The sequence below is a fragment of the Petaurus breviceps genome, unplaced genomic scaffold (assembly GCF_028583685.1).
Source record: "Petaurus breviceps papuanus isolate PSGF00001 unplaced genomic scaffold, PetGlider_PUasm1.0 90825, whole genome shotgun sequence".
NCBI classification, from domain to species: domain Eukaryota; kingdom Metazoa; phylum Chordata; class Mammalia; order Diprotodontia; family Petauridae; genus Petaurus; species Petaurus breviceps.
This window is the reverse complement of record NW_027187353.1, coordinates 18,406,065-18,429,394: the sequence shown is the minus strand read 5'-3', so window position 1 is coordinate 18,429,394 and position 23,330 is coordinate 18,406,065. Positions and strand designations below refer to the sequence as shown.

Genomic DNA, 23,330 nt, shown 5'->3' with positions numbered 1-23,330 from the left:
CCCTTACATCAGAGGTTCCCAGGCTTATCTGGCCTACCACCAGCTTAAAAAAATTACTCAGTGCTCCCCTGGAAATCTGCTTTCTTTAACCTTTTAATGTTTTTCTTTTTTTAAATTTGTGTCATTTTAAAAAATATCTAAATTTTAAAAAAGATGCATCTTAAATTTAATAATTTACTGCAAATTTGCGGGGTTTTTCTTTATGAAAAATCTGATGATGCAATTTTATGTCATGTGACCAAACCATATTGTATTGTAAACAAGTCATCACACGTATTGCGTGCTGGACTTCCTGACAACCAACTCTTGCCTGTTAAGACCTGTTGGTGGACTGGGCCCCTGATCCCTCACACCTTGCTGTGTGCAGTTTGTGTTTATTTGTAAAATAACGGGTGCTCCAACGTTAGTGACACTGCGGATGAAAGGTTCTTCCTTGGCTTTTCACCTCTTCCCCTCTTGCCTTGCGCTCCCACCACCCATGCCCCCCTGGGGGGAGGGCAGGCATCGCCCACTTCCCAAACCTGGGGCTCAGAGTTAAAGGACAGTAACAGCTGATTGACTTGAGGTCAGATAGGAGGGAGCTATCTTGCTTTGGGAAGCTTTCCATACGTGTAATCATTTGTTCATAACCCAGGGGACACTCATGGGGGGCCCACTATGTGCCAACCGGGGCTCGAAGCTAGGAGCCACTGCATCGGTGCGTCGGGTCTTAACCGCGGGTCTACGGATGCCGAGGCCTGGGACACAGCAGGCCCTCAATCAGTGCGGCCGCCTCGACTTCACGTGATTTTCTTTAAACTGTCTCCCGTCATTGGCCCGTCTGCGCTTGGCCCGGCACGTGTTCCACACTCCTCGCAGGGGAAAGGCGGGAAAGCTACCAAGCCGAGCGTGGCTCCAAGGGCAGCCCGGGGCTCCCGAGCGCACGCGCACGTCCACCCCGCACCGCCCCCGGCGCCCGCCACGCCGGCCGGCTCTGCAGACTAGGGCAGCAGGCCGCCGCGCCTGCGCCCTGCGGCCACATCACGTGAGCACGCCAGGAGGCCCCGCCCGCGCTCCGCCCGCGCTCCGCCCCTCCCCGTCCTCGCCCCGCCCCCACCCCGGCGGGACGCTAGGAGGCGGCCCCGGCACGTACAGCCTGGCTGGAAGTCAGGAGGGCGGGCGGTCGGCGGGCCGGGGGTGAGTGTCCCGCAGGGGCGCGCGGGCCAGGGAGGCGCGGGGGGCAGAGGGGCGCGGGGCGGGGGACCGCGGGGCGTGGCAGGCGGCCGGTGACAGCCTCCCGCGGCTGAGGGGACAAGATGGCGGCGGGGTGCTCCCCTCCCCCCGGGCCCGCCCCCGCCGCCGGGCTCGGCTCCAGAGACCCCCGGGGCGGGTCAAGGCCGAGGGGCGGGGTGACCGATGGGGGAGCGGGGCGAGAAGCGGAGGCGTGGAGGGAGGGGTCACTCCGCGTCCCCCCTCCCCAGCCTGGCCTGAGGGGAGGCCCCCTCCCCGAGCGGGGGAGGGGGCGGGCTGCTGTCAGTGCCACGTGTCTGCCCCGCGCCTCCAGGAGGTCCGAGCCGGGCCGGGAGGGGGTTGGCGCGGCCTGTCAGACCCCGGGGAGTCACGCCCTCCCGGCACCCTGGCCCCTCCTCGCTGCCGGGCGTTTGCGCGGCCCCAGCCCCAGGAGCCCGGCGGGGGTGCTCCGGTGCGGGGCCCCTAGAGAGTCCTCGTGGCCAGGCTGCAGCCCCAGTACCCGCCGGGGGTTGCCAGGAGCCGTCCCCCCATTTTACAGATGAGGAACATGAGGCAGGGAGAGGTGAAGTGACTTGGGCAGGGTAATCCGGTGAGGACGTGTCTGAGGCTGGATTTGAACTCGAGTGCTCCTGCCTCTACGCCGGGGCTTCCCGAGCTCCCTGAGGCCTCAGTGAGGCGTGGGCACCCCGCGGGGGGTGTCCCCTTCCCTGGGGCCCGAGGACCCAGTGCACCCTGGGGTCGCCCCCAACATCGGGGAGCCCCCGAGCCCCGGGCAGCCATGACCGGACTAGGGTCCCGCCCCGAGGACCCCCCGCCATACTGTCCACCCCCAGGAGCCCGAGGCAGGGGCTTCTGCATCCTCGTTGTTAGGGGCGATAGTGACGGGCCGGCCCAGAGCTCACCCGAACATCAGGGATGCTTTGCTAGCTAATTGAGGTGTCCTGCTTAACCTCCTTTTCCTGGGCTGCGAAACAGGTCCCCTGAGAGGCACAGGAGCCCCTGTCTGCGCGCTGCCCAGCGCAGGCCCCGCGCTTCCTCGGGAGGTGCCCAGTGGAAGCTTGTTTGCACCCACCAGCACCGAAAACGTCCCAGAGCCCTGAATGACATGAGAAGCTGCCCAGCTCTGTTAAGATGAGGATAAAGGAGGACATTTCTCAAGCTTACTTTTGACCAGTATTAGACGAGGCCATTTGCCACACATTTTCAAGCATCCCTACTCCTGTTATGTGCAGGGCTTTGTGAGATTTTTTTAGGCAGTCTTTCTTATCACTGATAAGGTGCCAAGCACAGGACTTATTAAATACTTCCTGATTATTGTTCCATTCAAAGCTTCCAAGGAGCCCTCTGCCACATGAGCCATTGTGGTGGGATCCTGAGTTCTCTTTAAGTTTCTGACAGCAGAATGTAGTCTGTTAGGGTCTTCCCAGGTGGCCAACCTAGTGATGTACTGTGGTCTGAGGACTGGTCTAGCTAAGTCTGGAGAGGCCTGTAGTCCCAGTGTTGGCCATGGGATCCTGAAGACTTGTTTGTTGGTAGATTCTGCTCTCTGGATGAAGTCTTGGCTCTTTGGAAGTGTTAGGGGATGAACTGAACAGCTCCCTCTCATCAGACTGATTGCTGGCCAGGGTGAAGCCAGCCCTTGTCTGGACCAGTTCTCTACACTCCCAGCATTGAGCAGAGTACCTTTTGTGCCTCCGTGGTCACCCCGTTCCCCCTCCCCCCAGGCAACAGGCATTAAGTGACACTGTGCCCAGGACCGAGATGCCCGTACCAATATTGGGCAACATGGATCTGTTACCGAAGAGCTCTTGTGTTTTTAAAATAACTTTTTATTGATATCTTTTGTTTTTAATTACATATAAATGCCATCGCATCCCCCATTCTCTTTTAAGAAAACAATTTCATAAGACTAGGAAAGATGGAGAAAAGAAAAAAAAAAACAAACACGAGATCAGTACAAGTCTCCAGCACATAAAAATGCATGATGTATACAGTGTTCCACCCTGCTAGTCCCCCACTCTTACAAGGAAGTACCAGGGGAGTTGCTGCCTTCTCTCCTCTCTTTGGAACCAAGCTTGATTGTTAAAATTTAAGAGCATAGGAACTTTTACCTGCAGAAGTGACTTTCCTTCTGCTGAAGTCTTTTAGGATTTTGTGCCGTTCCCATTTTCATCTCTCCATGTTTTTTTTTCAGTGCATGTCTTGTCTCCCGTAATGACAACGAATATCTACAATAACTTACACTTATGTAGTGACTTCAGGTTCACTAAGTCAGTCAATAAACATTTATTTAGTGCTTACTATGTGCCAGATTCTGTGCTAAGCACTGGGGGGTACAAAGAAATATTAGTGACTGTCCCTGACCTCCAGTGGCTCCCTGTCAGATGGGGGAGATGCCATTTAAACAGCTATGTGCAAACAAGCCCCAGAAGGATAAGTTGGCAGTGATCAAGTGAGGGAAGACACTGGTATTAAAAGGGCTTGGTAAAGGCTTCCTATTGAAGGCAACGATTCAGCTGAAACTTGAAGGAAACCAGGGAAGCCTGGAGGGAAAGAGCCGGTGCCTGGGGGCTGGGGTGCTGGGAAGGGGGGATGGAACATCAAGGATGTTACACTGGATGCCACTGGGATCATAGAGTATGTGGCAGGGACGTTAAGAAAGACTTGGAAGGTCAGGGCAGCAGGCTTGGAAAGAGTTGAATAGCAAACAGGATTTTCTGCTTGATCCTGGAGGTGGCAGGGAGCCCCTGGAGGGGGTGGGGTGGGTCATGATTTGACATGGCCAGACCCCTGCTGTAGAAGATCCTGAGGGCTGGAGTGAAGACAGACTTGTGACTGATAGACCCACTGACAGGTTCTTGCTGCAATGCAGGTGTGAGATGGTGAGACCCTGCCCCAGGTGGTGACCTTATCAGGATGGAAAGGGGCCTGTGTGACATGTTACAAGGTACACTAGGTCTGTCTTGGCAACAGATTTAATGGGGGTGGGTGGAAGGGAAGATGAGGAAGGAGTCCCAAGAGGATCCCAAGCTGTGAGTCTGGGGGACTGGGAGGATGCTTTCTGACTGCTCTGTAAGGCAGGTGTTTGATTTTGCAGATTAGGAAACTGAGAAAAATCCCTCATGATCATGTTGGTAATAAGTGTTGGAACTTTGGCTTGAATCCAGGTTCCTTGACATCTAGTCTGTTGTTTTCTTTTTGACAACAAGTAGTGTTGTATATGTGCCTTTGCATATAATCAACCTTTCCTGAGATATTGGGTGAAAGAATGGCTAGTGCGAGCCCCCTCTGTCCTGCTAGTAACCTCAGAGAGCATGGATGACAAACTTGCTTCTAAGGGGCCGGGCTTTCTGTGCCCTTGGGTCACCAGGAAGAATGACTGAAATGCAGAGCAAAGTGAAGGACTTGGAGAAAACCCTGGGCTTGTCACCTAAGTATGGTACAGATTATCGGGAAGTTATGAGAGTTGTGGTGTTAATGGCTTTCCTTTTTTGTTCCTAGACTGATTGTCAGAATTCATCTAGGGAAAAGAAAGTACATTCTTGCCTGTTCTGTTGTCCCTATTTTTGATTTCTGATAGGAGTTTTCTTCGTTATGTGTGTAGCATGTTTCTTTCCTTAAAGTGTTTAGTTTATTTGTCCAATTAACAAGAAGTTGTTTTTCATTCTTCCTCCCTTCAGTCACATTGGGGGAAAAAAGAAAAACCCTTTTAACAGTAACGTTTTGCATGATCAAACAAAACATCTTCCTGAATTGTCCACGTCCCAAAATGTCTCATTTTGTATCCTGAGTCCATCCCTTCACTGACAGGAGGGGGGTGACCTGCTTTCATCATTCATCTTCTGAAACCGTGATCAATCACCAAATTGATTATTTTAAGTCTTTACAGGATAATTATTACATAAATTGCCCACTGCTTCTGCTCGTTTCACTCTGTATCAGCTCATACAAGTTTTCCCAGGTCTCTCTGAAAACTTACTATTTTTATAACACAATGATATTCTGCAACATTCATATATCATAACTTGTTCACCCATTTCTCAGTTGATGGACCCCTTAATTTCTAATTCTTGGTTACTACAAAAAAAAAGAGTTTTAAATGCTATCTATATGTTTGTGCATATGGGTCCTTCTTGCTCTTTCTTTGGGAGGGATGGGCTGAGTAGTGGCCTGGGGGGAGTCAAAGGTAGTGACTTTTGGGGCAGGCACATTTTTTTTTAATTAAACTAAATTTTTTTTTTGGAGGGGGAGGCAGGGCAATTGGGGTTAAGTGACTTTCCCAAGGTCACATGGCTAGTAAATGTTAAGTGTCTGCGGCTAGATTTGAACTCAGGTCCTCCTGACTCTAGGGCAGGTGCTCTATTCACTATGCCACCTAGCCATCCCAGGTACATGTTTTTTTAAAACCTAGTTTTGTTATTTTTGGCATTACTGATAATTTCAACTCAGATTTTTTTTTTTTTTAAGAAAATGGTATTCTGATTTGCTTTAAGAATATTGAAATGTGTGGTAGAATACTATACTGTCAGAAAAAGTATTCTGGTCCCAGCTTCCCCTTAAACTAGTAGTATGAGCTGTTGTTTGGTTTCTCTGGGTCTTAGTTTCCTCATCTACAAAATGAGGGGATTGGACTTGATGTTTTCCAAAGCCTGTTGGGATGTCTTAAATTCCATGAAATGTTCATTAGCTACCTATGTAAAGAGTCATAATGTTTTTTCACTGATATAATAGTGGAGTGATTTTGTTTAACAGTTTTTTTAATGTTGGAAGAAAATATTGCTTTATTTTGAATGTGTCAAAAAAAAAGATGACATTAATGACTGCTGCTGTTTTTTATTGTAGAGATCAAAATCCATGGGTTCAGCCAAAAATGTGATAAGTGAGCCTGTTGAAGTGGAAGAAAATTATTTAATGATGGTAAGTCATTCTCTCTTATAGGCAGTAATAACAGTCTTTAAAAATTGTGTAAATTAATTTTATTTGAAAATAAGGTTATTTGCCTTGTGCAATTAAAAAGTTATTTTTAAAGTTGTTTTTAAAACTTTAGCTGGGCTTGCCTTTTTTGTAAAACTTAATCTGTTTCTTGAACATTTTCTAAATTCCCCAAATATTTAATTTTTTGGTAATGAAATCAAGATCAGTGAATATATTTGGTTCACAGTTCTTTTTATAAGTAAACAAAGATGTATATTATTAATTAGTTGGTGGTGATTACTTTTAGATGGTTGTGTTCATTTGTGTGTATGTTTGTGTAACCTGAATCCTATTTTAGAGACTTGAGGGAAGTTTCTATTTAAATATAATTCTATGATGAATCCTTTTGTAAGACAAAGAAAAATTACTCTCCAAACTTTTCTTTTTGTAAGTTTGTAATATTGTCTATCAGGTTTTCTTAGTGGAGCATGTAACAGTGTTATATGCCTGTGTCATAGGGTTGTTATGAAGGTCAGGTGAGGTCAGATATAGACAAGTTCTTTGAAACCTATAGAGCTCTTTATGATATGTAGAATGTATATCATACAAATTTGAGACTTTGTTGTTACTAAATGAAAGACAAGGGAAAGGATACTTGAAGTAACTGGATTACAGACACGTTCAGTCTTGTCTGCTTTAGCCATCCTTTGTCTTGCCAATGTTCTCTGTGGCACTTGTGGCCTGTGGCCTACCTAAGGCTGATATCCAACCCCCTCCAAAGTCACCCATTCCAGAGCAGGTAGTCAGCTTAGCTAAATTCGATAGACATTGGAGTGTTGGGGAGAGGAGTAGAAATGAATGGCTGTTTGCTTGTCCATAAAATATTTATTTTTTAATATTTGATTATATTTTAAAATAATAATTAGCATTTATGTAGGAGTTTAAGGTTTGCCAAACACTTTACAAATACTATCTCATGTGATCCTCACAACAACCTTGGGAGATAGGTGCTATTATTATCCCATTTTACGGATGAGGAAGCTGAAGCCTAGAGAGGTTAAGTGACTTGTCCAGAGTCACACTGCTAGTAACTTACTGAGGCCAGATTTGAACTAAAGTCTTCCTAACTTCAAATCTGAATCTCTGTCCCCTGTGCCCCCTAGCTGCCACTCACACACATACACACACATGCATAATTAGCATTCACATATTTGTGTACATATGTGAATAATGTCTACTGTTACTTTGTTATGAATGTTTTATAACTAATCCTTAAAAATTCCTTGTTCTTAGGGCTCTTTAAAGCTTGCTGTCCTGTTTGTGAGGCTTTCTTGGAGAAAAGTGCTCTGTAAATTCAAAGCCGTTCAGTGAGCCCTGGGCAGGATGGAGGGTTTCTCTGGGCCTTGGTCACAGCTGGTGTTTCTCTGGAGGTCTCCAGTGACACAGGCCCTGGGAGGCTGTGGGTGTGGTGTGACAAGATACAGTTCTGTGTCTTTGTTGTGCTCTCCTCATTCTTTGTCATTCTTATTTACTGGGAAGGTGCCTGAGGATTCCAAAGCTTGGAGAGCTACCCCCCTCTACTGTAGGCAACTTTAAGGGTTAAAATACACCTAGTTAAATTATTAGTGGAATAAATGTGTATGTTACCAATAATGGACTTTGGTGCTGCCAGATAATCTGTCATGTTGTCCAGTGTATTCCTTAGGCATTCACTATGGTTCCCAACCAACATTCTTACTAGCGAGCTGTCTGAAATGGGTACGTCATAGACATGTTGCTGGGAGGGAACCTTTGAGATCCAGCTAGTGCGATTCATTCCCTTGTGAGAAGATATTTTCTAGGACCCTGAGGAGTCCACAGATCACAGCTTGGTCTGTTCTAAGGGGGAACCTGTCCTGCTCTGCTCCCTTGTACTGGCCTAAACTTCGAACCAGTCTTCAGCTGGATTCCCTGTTGTACCTTCTCTATAGTTTCCTGTACCTCAGCCTTATTGCCTGCTTCTGGGTGCTGCCAGCTTCTCTTTCAGTGCACCCCTGTCCCATTCACATGAGCCAACATAATCTTAGGGAGGGGGCTTTTATACAGGAAGAAGAAAGTTACGGTGTACTTACACATATGTGTAAATAGATTACATATAGGTATATATTTATACATGTGATAAGAGTTGTGTGATACATTTATATATCTGAATATACACACAGGTGTGTAGATCTGTGTCTCTATGAAAAAGCATGTTCAATGTTTCCAGAAGTTACCTGATTGATACTGGCTCCCCCTGAGACCTGTCTGAAGCTTGTCTGGCCCTTTGACTTCATGACCTGCCATGATGACCAGATCCTTCACAGACTGCGTTGTCTCCTTTGTCTTATGCCTTGAAGGACTTCTCTCCCTGGAAGCTTTATCTGTTCTCCACTTCAGTGTCTTAGCATTAGCATATTAATTGATTTATAAGCAACATCTATCTTGACCAAACTGGGAAGCCAACATGATACCTTGCTACCCTAAAATTCTTCTACACACATTTGATTTCTGCCTCATCATCCCCTACATCACTCAGGGTTAGTCACTAAAAAAAGCCATATGCATGCAGGTTACTTTATTTTAAAATTTTGTCTTATTTTTTATTGACGTATTTTGTTTTCATATCACATTCATTTCCTTATATATCCTTCCCCTCTCTTCTATATATTTAGCTATCATCTGTAACAGATTTTAAAAGGAGAAAAAAAGCATATCAGTAAAACTTGGCACATATCTATCCTGTCTGACAGTATTTTCAATATTCCCCCTCCTCTCCCCAAATTCTCCCACTACCAGCTGCAGATGATTTTAGACAGTAGTCTACGCCTGGCTACTGAATCTCCTCATACCTTAATAATCACATGAAAAATATTGCTCTGGAGGGAGGGAGTTTTGCATCCTTGGGGTTGAAGAGGATGTTGCTGCTAGGCGGGTGATTTAGACCGTGACCCCCTGACTCTTAGCTCAGTACTGTTTTTGGTGTAACAAGTGACCTCTGGGTTAGTATCTCCTTAGGAAAGCTTTTCATTCATTGTGATTCTTTAAGGAGCTAAAAGTGCTTTCTGTTCTGGGGGTGTGGGGTTGGGAGGGCTTGGAGGAAAGAAGGCTATTTGCATGATAGAAATAGTGCCCAGGTCTGTGGAGGAGTCTACAGGGAGCAGGACAAACTCAGGAGGAGAAAGTGAGCCTGGTAGTCTGGGGGAAAGAGTGAATCTGTAGGAGATCTGGAAATCCCTACCTGAAAAACAGCTCTTAAATTGAAAGAAAAAAATAGTCTATGCTTTAAAAAAAAATCTTTGGTGCTGCATAGTCCAAAATATCCTTTGGATTGTGGGAGAGAGTCTCTTTGTAAAACTTCAAACTAGCACTATGATTTTTGTCAGTGTGGGTTAATCCCTCCTTGATACAGATTGCAGCCCCTTTGCCCCTTAGTTGATCTTTTAGAGTTGCTGTGCCTGGAAAATTCCTGGTGATGAGGCTGGCTTGGTGATTAGCTTCTTGGAACTTAACTTGTCCTCTGACAGTAGATGTAGTGTTCATCTCTGGACCTTTCCAGCTTGGAACCATGCCAGCTTAGTGGAATCTGCCAGGTCTTGTATTTGAGAAATCGGGGTCACCTCATTGACGTGAGCAGGACTTGAATGGAGGGAGGAAATCTTGCAAAGATTTTGAAACAAAATAAGTTGAACTCCTTTGTTATGTGGGATCTCACATTGAAAAATTTCTTTGTTTTTACTTCATTGAATTTAAATAAAAATTTTTCTTGCAAAATGCTTTATAATTTTCCTTTTTTAGTGGTTTAAGGCTTTCTCAGCATTTTCTCCACAACAAGCCTGTGGGGGAGGTAGTACAAGTATTCTCTCTCTTTTACTGTTGAAGACACGAAAGCCTGGTTTGTTAGAGCTCGTGTTAGAGTTTAGTGTGGTAAACAGTGGGCTCAGTCTGAACTCTGGTCCTGCCTCCTCCATGAAGCCTTGCCCAGTACCTTTATTCTAGAGCCTCCCCTCTCCTTGTTATCTCCCGTGTATTCTGTAAGAGCTGGTTTGTACGTAGGTGTGTGCATGCTGTCTCCGTTGCGTTCACGTTGACAGCAGGGACTGGTTTTTGTCTTTCTTTGTATATCCCGTGCTTAATAGTGCTAGGCACATAACAGGGACTTAACTAATGCCTTTTGAAAGACTGATTGTAGCTTGGAAACTATTTGCCTACAATATAGTAGCATCTGACATGAATCTGGGAGCTGAGAAGAGGGAAGGAGTTGGGGGAATGGGAGTTTGAGTTGCTGAAGGAAGGTGTACAAACTCCTGCTGCTTTGGAAAGTCATTCCTAAGAGAAGGAAATTGCTCAGCACTCGGTTTAGCATGAGGAACTAGAAAGATTGCATCCCTGTTTCTTCATAGGATCCTAGCATTGCAAAGAGTGGGAAAGGGCCTTGGATGTCACTGAGTCCATGCTAGGCCTGAGCAGGGATCTCTTCTGCAAAGATCCTTGACCAGTCACACTTCTGCTTTGAGACCTCCAGGGATGGGGAACATTGCCTCTGAAGGTCAATTATTCTCCATTGACCAGTTTCCTTGCAGGAAGCTTGGTTTGGGAGGACTTTCAGAGGCCAAACTTTTACTGGTTACCCTGTCTGTATTTGAAGATTCTGCTTCTGTCCCTACCCTCCTCACTCTGTTCAGGGATTCACTGGGAGCTTTCTCCTGCCAACTGCTCTCTCTGGGACCCACATAGAAACCTAGCCCTAGATCTCCTGTTCATGTGTTCTAGTTTGTTATTGTCCTCTCCAAACTGTGGTCTGAACACAGTTTAGCATTCCATTTAGGGGAGAGAACAGTGAGGGAGACTGTAAACTCTCTCATTGCAGACTTCTGTTAATGCCCCCTTAGGCTGCATTAGCTCTTTTGACAGACAGATCATAATGTTGACTCATACTGAGCATTTAAAAAAGACCACTACAACTCTCAGGTCTTTTTAACATGAACTCTCCCCTAATTTGTTCATTTGCCTTCTGGGGATCTTACCTTCATTTCTGTTAAATTTAATCTTGTTTTATTAACCCCATGGTTTCATCCTGTTGTAGCATTTTGTATCTTCAACATGATCCCTGGTTCCTGTGTGGGTTTTATAAGCATGCTATCTTTGCCTTCATCTAAGCCATTCATAAAAAACATCTAACAGAGCAGGGTCCAGGGCAGAGCCCTGTGGAGACCCCTCCAGGTCAGTGTCAGTCCGTTAATCACTTGCAGGGCCTCATCAGTCAGAGCGGCACTTAACTCCTTTATAGTTCTGAGTTACTTGGACATGTTTTAAAACCTTAGCTGGTCCCTGAGTTCCTTGTGCCATCGCATGGATCTCTTTAGCTTGGCCCATCCGTTCTTTCTTGGGATGAATCACTTTTGTTTGTATTGTTAGCATTCTGTTCTATGCTCAAGATAACTCCCCTCTTTTTCTCTCCTAAGATTTCAAGTTGGACAAGTCGTTGTTTTTTCTCATCTGTTCTCATTCCTACTTTGTTACTGTTTCTCTTCCTCAAATAGCTTTTCCTCCTCTCTCCTCCCATTTTTTCCAGCAGATCATCTCCTCAGTTATCTCTTCTTTTAATCTTCAGTCTCTTTCTCCTGTTTCCTTTCCCTCTTACCTTCAGACATATCCAGGTTTCGCCATCCTTACTAGACCATACTGTCCCCTCAAGCGGTCAGTGTTTATCTCCTCCCTTCCTCAGCTAAACTTTTAGAAAAAAGCTGTCGACACTCACCCACTGCTTCTACTTCTCTTACTCCTCAACCTTTGACAGTATGGCTTCTTACCTCACCCCTTACCTGAATGTGTTCACTCTAAAGGTACTGGTGATCTCTGATCACATGGTCTTTTTCCAGTCCTTGTCCTTTTTCAGCTCTCTGCTCCATCTGATCCTGTTGGCTTCCCCTTTTCTCTCAAATACTCCACTCTCTGGGTTGTCATGACATTCATCTCTCCTGTTTTCCACTGCTTGTTTGATCACTCCTTCTATGTCTCCTTATCTGTATTACTCCCCAGAAGGTCCCAAGAAGGCAGATGAACAAATTACTGGGGTGTTCCCAGTTACCCAGACTCACAACCTCAGGTTCACAGTCGACATATCCAATTTGTTACCAAGACTTGTCGTTTCTACCTTCATATCATCTCCTATTATATTCCCTTCTGTCTACTCACATAGCCACCTCAGTGATGCAGGCTCTTGTCATCTCTTGCCTGGGCTATTGCAGTGGCTTCCTAACTGACCTCCCAGCCTAGAGTCTCTTCCCCACTCCTCCGTCCTCCACTTAACTGTCAGCCTGATTTTTCTAACATATAGGACTGAGTATGTCACCCCTTTGCTAATGAGCCCCAGGATCAAATATAAATTCCTTTGTTTGGCATTTAAATCTCTTTATAACCTGAACCCTTCCTGCCTTTGGAGTCTTCTTACACCTTACTCCTTTCTCCACATTTTATTATTTTGCTTATTTGGCCTTTTTATTATTCTGTATTGTTTTCCCCTTTATAACATTATTAAATGTAAAAATTTTGTTTCTCTTGAAACTCTGGTTTGGAAGAAGATGAATAGGACCATATTACATGTTTAAAAGCAGTAGCTGCCTTCTTGTGTCATGTCACTTGCAATCTGTTTCCCAGATTTTTCTCTTTGTATTACCAGGCAAGGACTTTGGATCCTAGATTGTTGAACACTTCTCTGATGGTGGGCTTTCTGGTCAGCTTTTCATTTTAGTTTTTTTATCCTTCTCAGCAGTAAGCTAGATGACCTGTTACATACTAGGCTGTTTAGACTGTGAAAGATGAGGTAGAATCTTCGAAGTTGAGAGGGATCTTGGTCAAGTAGTACAAATGCCTGCCCAATGCAGGCATTTCTTCTATGAGAGAGTCTACGTTCCTGACAGATTATTCTCTTGCCTCTGTGTGAATGCTTCCAGTGGTGGATAATTCATTCTCTCATGAGACAGTTCATTTTGTTTTTGCGAAGCCATAATTGGTATACTGTCTTAATACTTGAGAATAAGCATACCAGTGGTATCTCATTAGGCAAATGATGGGGGTGTGGGATTTAGCATGTATGTGGGTAAATGTAATACAGGGCAGTTTGTTAAGGGACAGAGACTGACAAATGGGGGAGATGGAGACTAGGGAATTCTTCCTGGAGGAAGTGGTACCTAAGTTGAGCAGCTTCTTAGGATTTGATGAAGAAAAAGTGTATTTCAAGCATGGACAATGCAGAAGTAGGAGATGGGATCTCAGATTCAAAAGGCAGCTCTTAGTCCACTTGGGCTAAAATGGAGAGTTCATAGGATGATAGATTTTGAGTTGGAAAGGGACTGTATAGATCTTCTAGACCAGTGCTGTCAAATCCAGTTAGTAACAGACCACTAAACCATACCTAAGGATCCCTTTGGGCTAGTCATATAGTGACTTAGAAAACTACATATGAATATTTCTTTGTTCTATTTTATTCTTATTTGTTAAAAATTTCTTAGTTATATTTTGTGTTTGACACCTCTGATCTACACCAGCCACCTCATTTACAAATAAAGAAACAGAGCCTCTACTAGGAGAGAACTCACATCGCTCGTCAGTAGGAGTTTGAGTCTGAACCCAGGTCATCTGACCCCACTTTTCTAGGTGAGATCATGAAGAGGAGTGAAGTATACTGGAGGCAGGTTGTAGAGGGCCTTGAATTCCAGGCTAAGGAATTTGTCTTTATCTAAAAAGGAATAGCAGATTTTTGAGAAGGTAATGATGGGAATAGACCCATGCCTAAGCAGAATTATCTTTGTTCAGAAGGCACTGGAAGGGAGATTGGATTGTATGCTAGTCTTAAGCCTTGAACAAGAGTAGCAAGAAGGGGACGACATGGGCATAGGATTGACAAGATGGTTGGGGTTGAGGGAGAGGGAGACATCCTCACAACTGTCAGCCTTGGTGACTGAGGAGACGGCAGCATCCTGGAAGGAAAGCGGACACTTTAGAGGAGGGATGGGTTCAGAAGGGAAAATAGAATTCCTTTGGGACAGGGTCTGTTGTACCGGAAAGGGTATGATGGGTATGATGGTCTCAGCAAGAGACTGTCTGCCTCCTGAGGACCAGCCTAGCTAAATATGTAAGGAACAGTTCATTGTGAGTAGTCTGGCCCTTGGGGAATGAATTATTTGGCTGTGGCATACAAAATGACCCACAGCGATAGTAATGGGGGGTGGGGTGGGGGTGAACAGAAAGTACTAAAAGTGACAGAAATTTCAGATTGTCTAGAAACAGTAGCTTTTCTGCTGGCATCCTCCATGGGAGATCCTTGGCCACCACCTGAATGGGCCAACAAACTGTTGGAGGAAGTGAATCTTAGAAAATTTGAAGAAAAATGGAGGTTGCAGCTGAATGGAAGGAGAGACGGCTTGAAGGGCCCCCCACAATGCAAGTAGAGGAATAGTTGGAAACTGGCTTTATTTTATCCTGGTGGAGAGGAGGCACCAGCTGCTTTATTTGTCCTTGTGTATACTCAGTGCTGAACTTACTTAATATTCATTTAACTGAATTGCATATCCAGAGGCAACAAGAAACCTAATTTTATGGGACTCTCAGTCATCTAGTATTGCATTGTTTATGATGAAGTTGTGTAAGCTTGTCTCCTGTGAAGATAGTTACTGCTAATTCACCAGTTGCAGAGGTTGAGCAGGTATAGAAATTCTACAGACAACTCAGTAAGACCTTCCCAATTTAATTACTATATACTTCTGTACTTGGAAACTTTAATGGAAAGGTAAGGTAGGGGAGGATGACTGAAAATATGTCTATGTTTATAGATTACGAAGAAGCTGTAAAGCCAAGCACGAGCAGCTTTCCAGAGGACTGCTGCCGTGAACAGCTTTTCAAGGTTCTGATTACACGGTATAGTGAGCTCTCTATTCAGTAACAGATCAAAGCAAAACATTCACAGAAAATCAAGGTACAGCATTCACAGTGACATAATAACTTATCACTAAAGTGGCCACATAGTTTTAAGCAAAGTACATTCATTTAGTCAATTACAAAGTTCTTAATTCAATCATTGAGGACAAAAGTCAAAGTCCTCCACCCATGGGATGCAATTAAGTTACAATTTCATCAGTCACTACTTAGTACCCTCTTAAGGGTATATCTCTTAAGGGATAGTGGAAAATACAAAAGCCATCCACCCCTAGGTCACAAGTAAGTTACAATTTCATCAGTCACTACTCAGTACCCATGGAGAGGTCTTTTCATCTTGACTTGAGGCAGGCTTTCAGCTTCCATGGTCCCAGCTCCTACCTGAATCCACCAAATTGTAATCTTCCATGGTCCCAGCTCCTACCTGAATCCACCAAATTGTAATCTGGGTTCAAAGGCAGTCAGCTCCCAGTTCCTCGTCCAGCTTTCTATGCAGTTCCTGTTCCACACTGAAGCTCACAGTGTCCAGTCCACCTCAAGTCCTTCATAGTTGCTGTTCCTGGAAAAAGAAAACTTAACAGAGCTACAACAATATCCACACACATCCGGCTTAGCTGAATTATAACAGTATTCACACACATGGTTGGTACTATCATCTCAGTTCCCTTTCTGCCTATGAAATCAACATAGACCCAAAACAGACAAAGTATTGACACCACAGTTATGCTTCCTCTGGCAGCTCCAGCTGGCCCTCGGAAGTCTTCAGCAGCTCAGCTGGTTCTTGGAAGCCCCCAGCAGGAGTCTGGCTGGCTCTCAGAAGAAGCTCCACCACCACAAGTTCTGTTCTCAAAATCAAAATCACTTTATCCAGCCTCCACTCGGCTTGCTCCAAGAAAGTCTGTCTCAGTTCTCAATTTTCACTTCTCTTCTCAGTTCTTCTCAATTCTTAGTTCACTCTTCAGTCCAGCAGTAGCAGCCCAGCCTCTAGATGCTTGCTGAGAGAAATCCTCTCTCTTTGTCTCTCTCTGTCTCTCTCTCCCCCCAGCAGTCGCTGCTCTGTCTCCACGATGCTTACCCTAAGAAATTCTGACTCTCTTAGCTGGAGCTTTTTCTCATATACGGTATTAACTCCTTCCTGTTCAGCCCCTTCCTGTTATGTCAGCAACAGGGATTCATGCCTTCAGTTTCTTTAACAGAGGCTTGATATAATTAGCTTGACACTAAGTGCTAAGTACCTGTTTAGCTTGTCATTACTAAGGGGTCTTCAAATTTTGTGACTATTACAGAAGCCTATGCCTATATGCCATGGGTACTTTCTTCAAGAGGAGAGTTGGGAGATGTTTGGAATGGCAAACAACAAATAATGAAATTGACTGCATCTTAAGAGATAAGGAGCGCCTCCTTCCCATTGTGGGAGTCATTTCCAGGTCCGCTGTCTTTGTACAGTCAGACCTTTACCTTTTACAAGTAGACATCAGTGTCGTAGATTTAGGCCTAGAAAGGGCCTTAGAGTTCATCCATTCTAACGTCCTTATTTTGAGATTAGAAAACTGCTGCCCAGAAATAAAAATCAACAACACCAAGTTACAAGACCAGTAAGGTAGATAATATATCAGCTAATTTGATTTAAAAATAAAAAAGAGAGGAAAACCAAATTACCGAAATCAAAATTGAGGAATTGATAGCAAATGGAGAGAAAACAAAATTATAAGAAAATATTATAACCAATTATATGTTGACAAAACTAAAAACTTAAATAAAGTGGCTGAATAATTATAAGATATAAATTACCTGGATTAATGCAATGGAATGTAGACTGTCAATTCATTATTGGGAAGAACAGTTGGGCTAGGAATAAATGTCTCTCAAAGAGAAAGAAAACAATCCTAGAACAAATGAATTTAGAAGTGAACTCTATAATTACATATTTAAGGAACAAATAATTTCTTTCTTACATAAACTTTCTAATAAAGATAATACATCACCAATTTTTCCAATGACACAGTTATGGTACTGATAAATATTAATATAGCATGTTAAATAAAATATAAGCAAAGAGGATACAAGCAACATATTAAAAACAATCACTATGACCAGGTTACATTTTTGTTTCATGAATGTAAGGATTCCTACTATCTTAGGAAAATGATTAAAAAATATAAATGTAGGTTATGATATCATATTTGTATCAGTAGAAGCAGAAAAAGCCTTTAACAATATGCAGCACTCATTAAAAACACTGTGAACTATAGGAATAAAAGGAATCTTAATGTGGTCAAACGTATCTACTACACATTGTTGCTATTGTGATGTCACAGGAATGGTAATATGTGTAAAAACTAGAAATTTGAGCTGTAAAATTGCACCTGATATTTAAGCAGTGCAGGTAAATTTTTAAAAAATTAATTTGTTTCCTTTTAGTTTACAGGATTCAATTCCACAATTCCTTGAGTTTCACATTTTGTCCCCCTCCCTTCTCTCCCCCCCCATGGCGGCATATAGTCAAGTGTAGGATCTGTAAATACTTTCACATTATACATTAGTCAGGTTATAAAGATGGATTGTATCAGATGGAATGAAAAATGGTAAAGAGGACATAAAATCAAACAAGAGAAGGAAAAAGATCAGGTATTTTGCTTCCACCTGTATATAAACTCAGTTCTTTCTAGTTCTTTCTCTGCATGCACATATTTCTCTCCATCATGAGTCTTTTGGATTTACTTACATCACTGCATTGCTGAGAAGAGTCCAGTCTATCAAAGTTGGTCATAACACATATGTTGTGTCTGTAATTATGTACAAATTTCTCCTGGTTCTATTCTTCTCACTCAGCATCAGTTTGTATAAGTCTGTCCAGGTAAATATGAAGACCGTCTGCTCCTCGTTTCTAATAGCACAATAGTATTCCATAACATGCATATACCACAACTTGTTCAGCCATGCCCCAATTGATGGGCACCCCCTTAATTTCCAATTCTTTGCCACCACAAAAAGAGCTGCTATAAACATTTTTGTACATATGGGTCTTCCTCCCACTTCTAATTGATCTCTTTGGGATATAACCCTAGGAGTGGTATTGCTGGGTCAAAGGGTATGAAATTATTTATAGCCCTTTGGGCATAATTCCAGATTGCTCTCCAGAAAGGCTGGATCAGTTTACAACTCCACCAGCAATGCGTTAGTGTTCCAATTTGCCCACATCCTCTCCAGCATTTGTCATTTTCCTGTTTTGTCATGTTAGCCAATCTGACTGGTGAGATGTGGTACCTCAGAGTTGTTTTGATTTGCATTTCACTAATCAATAGTGTTTTAGAGCATTTCTTCATGTGCTTATAGATATCTTTAATTTCTTTCTCTGAAAATTGCCTGTTCATATCCTTTGACCATTTATCAATTGGGGAATGACTTGTAGTCTTATAAATTTGACTCAATTTTCTGTATATTTTAGAAATAAGTCCTTTGTCAGAGACATAGGTTGTAAAGATTCTTTCCCAATTTCCCACCTCCCTCTTAATCTTGGTTACATTGCCTTTGTTTGTACAGAAGCTTTTCAATTTCATGTAGTCAAAATTACCCATTTTACATTTTATAATGTTCTCTAATTCTTGTTTAGTCATAAAGTCTTCCCCTTTCCACAAATCTGACAGGTAAACTATTCCTTGTTTTATGATACTGCTTACAGTATTAACCTATATACCTAGATCATGTACCCATATAGACTTGATTTTGGTATATGGTTTTAGATAATGGTCTATGCCCAGTTTCTGCCATACTATATTCCAGTTTTCCCAGCAGTTTTTGTCAAATAGTGAGTTCTTATCCCAAAAACCAGGGTCTTGGGGTTTATCAAACAATAGATTACTATAATTGTTGACTTCTGAATCTTGTGTGCCTAATCTATTCCATTGATCCACTCCTCTATTCCTCAGCCAGTGCTGCTTTATTAATACAGATTGAAATCTGGTATAGCTAGTCCACCTTCCCTAGCATTTCTTTTCATTAATTCCCTTGATATTCTGGACCATTTATTCTTCCAAATGAATTTTGTTACTATTTTTTCTAGCTCTATGAAGTAGTTTTTTTGGTAAATTAATTGGTATGGCACTAAATATATAATTTAATTTAGGTAAAATTGTCATTTTTATTATATTAGCTCGACCTAGCCATGAGCAATTGATATTTTTCCAATTAGTTAGATTTGACTTTATTTGTGTGAAAAGTGTTTTGTAGTTGTGATCATATAGGTCCTGGGTTTGTTTTGGCAGGTAGATTCCCAAATATTTTATAATGTCTACAGTAACTTTAAATGGGATTTCTCTTTCTATCTCTTGCTGTTGAATTTCATTGGAAATATATAGGAATGCCGAGGATTTATGTGGGTTTATTTTATATCCTGCAGTGCAGGTAATTTTAAGGTTTTTGTGACAAACTGGAAATGTTACAGAGAAGTAAAGATATGAATTTGAACATGAGCCATCAAAACATATTACTCTTTCAAGACTATATGAAACCCTATTCACCTGGAGGGATGAAGAGGAAATGTAGAAATAAGTACAGTCTGCAATTCAAATACATTCTCAGAAATGTATAGAAAATTCTTTAAGTTGTGTGCTGTAATATAACATCAAAAATTTCACTGCGAAATATATTGGTAACTGTATATCTTGTTGGAAAACCTTATGCGTGGGCTGTAAGTTCTCTGCCTGGCACTAGATGGCACACTTTGGCTTTGTATAAAAATACACAGGTTTTTTTTTTTTTTTTTTTTTTTTTTTAATTTTTTTTTTTTAGGTGTCCTGAAAGAAGACCTCAGGGGAAAATATTATTGTTACAAATAGCCAAAATGATCTATAGTTTCTCAAACTCATTTATCGCATTTCAGATCTTGCTGCACACAGACAAAACTGCTTAAAACTGTAATGCCTCAGATGTTCCTGACATTTTTACAAGAACTAGATTATTAAAAATGACAGGATTTATGAATGTGCTGCTGAAATAAGTCCACACAATATGTGTGTGGACTTTAAATAAAAGAGGGATTTATATTATGAAACAGTTGCTATTCAAACATTGTGATAAAACCAATAGCTGTAATGTTACTGCATATAAAATGCTGGAAATAGGAATGAAAGAAAATGTAGATTACAACAATTGTAACTTTTTATTAAAAAATATAAACTGCCAGTAGCTTTTTGTTTTAATATTTTTTTCCATGCATGGAAAAAGAAATGGTTCAATGTAATGAGCTAAGGATTTGAAGGTATGAAGGTGAGTTTTCAGTAATAACAACAACAACATTTATATAGTGCTTGCTAGGTGCCTGGCCCTGGGACAAATAAGCCGTTGTGATAATCATCTCATTTGATCTTCACAACAATCCTGGGAGGGAGGTGCTCTTATTATCCCCATTTTACTGATAAGGAAACTGAGATAAATCAAGTTTAAGTGACTTGCCCAGAGCCACACAGCTAGTTAGTGTCTGGCTTGAACTTTCTGACTCCAGGTCTGGCACTGTACACACTGCGCCATCGAGCTGACTTTGGGGCAACAACTTAAAGTTGGGTCACTGGTCATAACCCAGCCAGTTATGTCATTGGGCGTAAGATTTTTGGGTGTAAAGTTTTTCTAATTATTAGACAGTGGGTTCCATCTGGTAACAAGTGGAAAGTTGAAGCAAATTATTATCCACTTCACCTACGTAGACTTATCCAACCCTTTCTTAAACTGTCTAGGAGTTCTTAAGCCATATAACCAGGATATTTATATAGACTGTGTGATTGGTAGGTAGAAGTCAGCATAGATTAGTAAGAATTCCTGGTCAGTGTCAGACCTCAGTTGACCCAGGAGGTAGTTAGTTTAGAACTGAGATGCCACAGGGTAGCATTAGATCGTCAGTAACTGTAGACAGACAGTAGGAAAGCCCAAGTAGTTTGGTAAATGGGTACAGATTGGACATGCAAGTTAAGGGCAGAGTAATTGTTTCCTTCAACAAACATTAAGTGTCTCCTGTATGTAGTTCACTGGGGGATATAGAGAGATAAGAAACATTCTCTGCCTTTAAGGAGATTCTAGCCTAGTCAGATGAGATGAGACATGTTAACAGATAAATATACTTAGAACATAAGTACATACAAAGAATGGAAAATTGCAATGAGTTAAATGAGTGAGGGATCACTTCCGGTTAGAGGAGTCTTAGACCACTAAGGAGGGGTCTTTATTCCCAGGGGAAGTGAGAACTGCCCTTCCATCTTACACCAGACTTTGAGGTAAGGGCAGAAAATGCCATTTCATCGCTTCCAGGTCTTTTGCCTGGTCATCTGCTTCCTAATGGAAGAGGAAAAAAAACCTCCCATCAAGTACCAGAAGCTTCAGGTTCCAGGGATGAGAAAAGCTCTGAGTCTCCAGCCTCGTGTATATCATGCTTTGGGGAAAGGGGAGTAATACCATTCCTTCAGCTCTAAACACTCCTTGCCTCACCTGAGCTCCCTGTGTCCCTGAGAGGATTCTACCCTGAGGCCAAATGTCTCGGCACTTCTGCAGTGCTGACTTGTTTTCGTTTTTGTTTTTTGCTTTTTGGAGGGCAATTGGGGTTAAGTGATTTGCCCAAGACCACAGTTTTTGTGTTAAGCGTCTGAGGCTGGATTTGAACTCAGGTCCTCCTGACTCCAGGGCTGGTGCTGTATTCACTGTGCCACGTAGCTGCCCTCTATGCTGACTTGTTTTAAGTAAATGTAAAGAATTTTGAAAGAAATCTGCATTCCCCAAAAAACACCTTTGATAACTTTATAGTACTATACAGGAGCTCTCTCTCTGTCTCTCTTTATAACTCTCTCTACCCCTCCCTCTCCCTCCTCCTCCCTCCTTTCCTTCCCCTCTCTCCCCTCTTTTCCTTCTCCTTCTCCCTCTCCCCCTCTCTTTGCTCCTCCTCACTAAGACCTCTGCAATCTTCCTCTCCCTCCCCCCCAAAAAAAATCCCTCTTAGTGGATGCATCAGAATGTATGCACTACTAAGGAGAAACCACCAGTGCTGCCAGGGACTTGGCTTGAGATCTTGTGCATAAGAGCAGAGACCTTTGCCCCTTTCTGCCCATCCGCTCTTGTGCCCTGCCCATGTCTGCCTTCCATCAATAGAAGCTTGGGTATCATGTGCCTGCCCTCAGCCTGCAGGTATCCCGTCCTCCCCTGTACCTCTGACCATCCTCCACATGTCTGCTCCCCAGTGTTCTTCCTCTGGCTTCTGGCCAGGTCCTCACCTGGCTGGCGCTATACCTGAGTCCTTTTGCTTCTCTGTTCCTAGCCCCAAAGTGTCCTTGAATGGTATGCTGACCCACTCCCTCTGGGTTCTCAGCCTTATTCCTGCTTCCCTCCTTGCCTTCTCAACCTTCTCCCCATCCTTTCAAACCTCTTCCCCAGTCTCCCAGTGCCCTTTCCCTTGTCCCCCCTTACCCTCTAGTTATCTTCCATTGAGCTTTCTAAAGTCAGCAAGCTTGATTTCGTCTACATCTTTTCTGTCCTCTCTTCATTCCCCTTCAGATTCTCAGTGAGCCATCTCCCTTCTGATGGCACGGTCCCTGGTTTCCCTGTCAGCTCTGACAGCACTTGCACTGTTTCCCTCCAGTCATGGTGGGGAAGGCGACTGTTTCTTGTTCTCTGTTGCCACTTCTAGTCTCCCCCCCGCCCCACCATTCCGTAACCTCTCCTCCTTGGAGGTTCTCTCAGTCCCTGTCTATCACCTAGTCAGGATTCTGGGAGCTGCTATCTGCCGACCTCTGGGTCATTCCTCTTCCTTCCTTAGTGAATTCAGCATCAGGCTCAAAGTCTTTTGCCCCTCAACTCCAGCCTTTATATAGGACACTTACATGTATGGATGGCCCTTCAGATACCCGAGTTTCTCAGTTTATTCACTTCACTTGAGCTGTTCCACCATCCCATCTTAGCCACACACAAAGATGGTTAAACCTTTGATCTTGCTGTTACCCACATGTATTGTCTCCATGTACACACCTCTATCTGATTCCAGACTACTGCAGGGGCAACTAGGTGGTGCAGGAGATAGAGTGCCAGGCCTGGAGTCAGGAAGACCAGAGTTCAAATTTGTCCTCAGATACTAGCTGTGTGACCTTGGACAAGTCACTTAGTTGCCTCAGTTTCCTCATCTGTTAAAATCCTCTGAAGAAAATGGCAAACCACTCTAATATCTTTGCCAAGAAAACCCCAGATAGGTTCATAAA

General features: G+C 43.2%; 1 protein-coding gene across 1 annotated transcript in view; it reads left to right on the top strand.

The window, feature by feature from the left end:
• The first annotated feature begins 1,068 nt into the window (after positions 1-1,068).
• SCAPER (S-phase cyclin A associated protein in the ER) overlaps positions 1,069-23,330 on the top strand; it is a 405,066-nt gene continuing 382,804 nt past the window's right edge. Inside the window, exons 1-2 of the mRNA XM_069071423.1 lie at positions 1,069-1,176; positions 6,073-6,147. Coding sequence (XP_068927524.1) covers positions 6,085-6,147 — 63 coding nt within the window. The 5' untranslated portion in view covers positions 1,069-1,176; positions 6,073-6,084. The remainder of the gene's footprint in view (positions 1,177-6,072; positions 6,148-23,330) is intronic.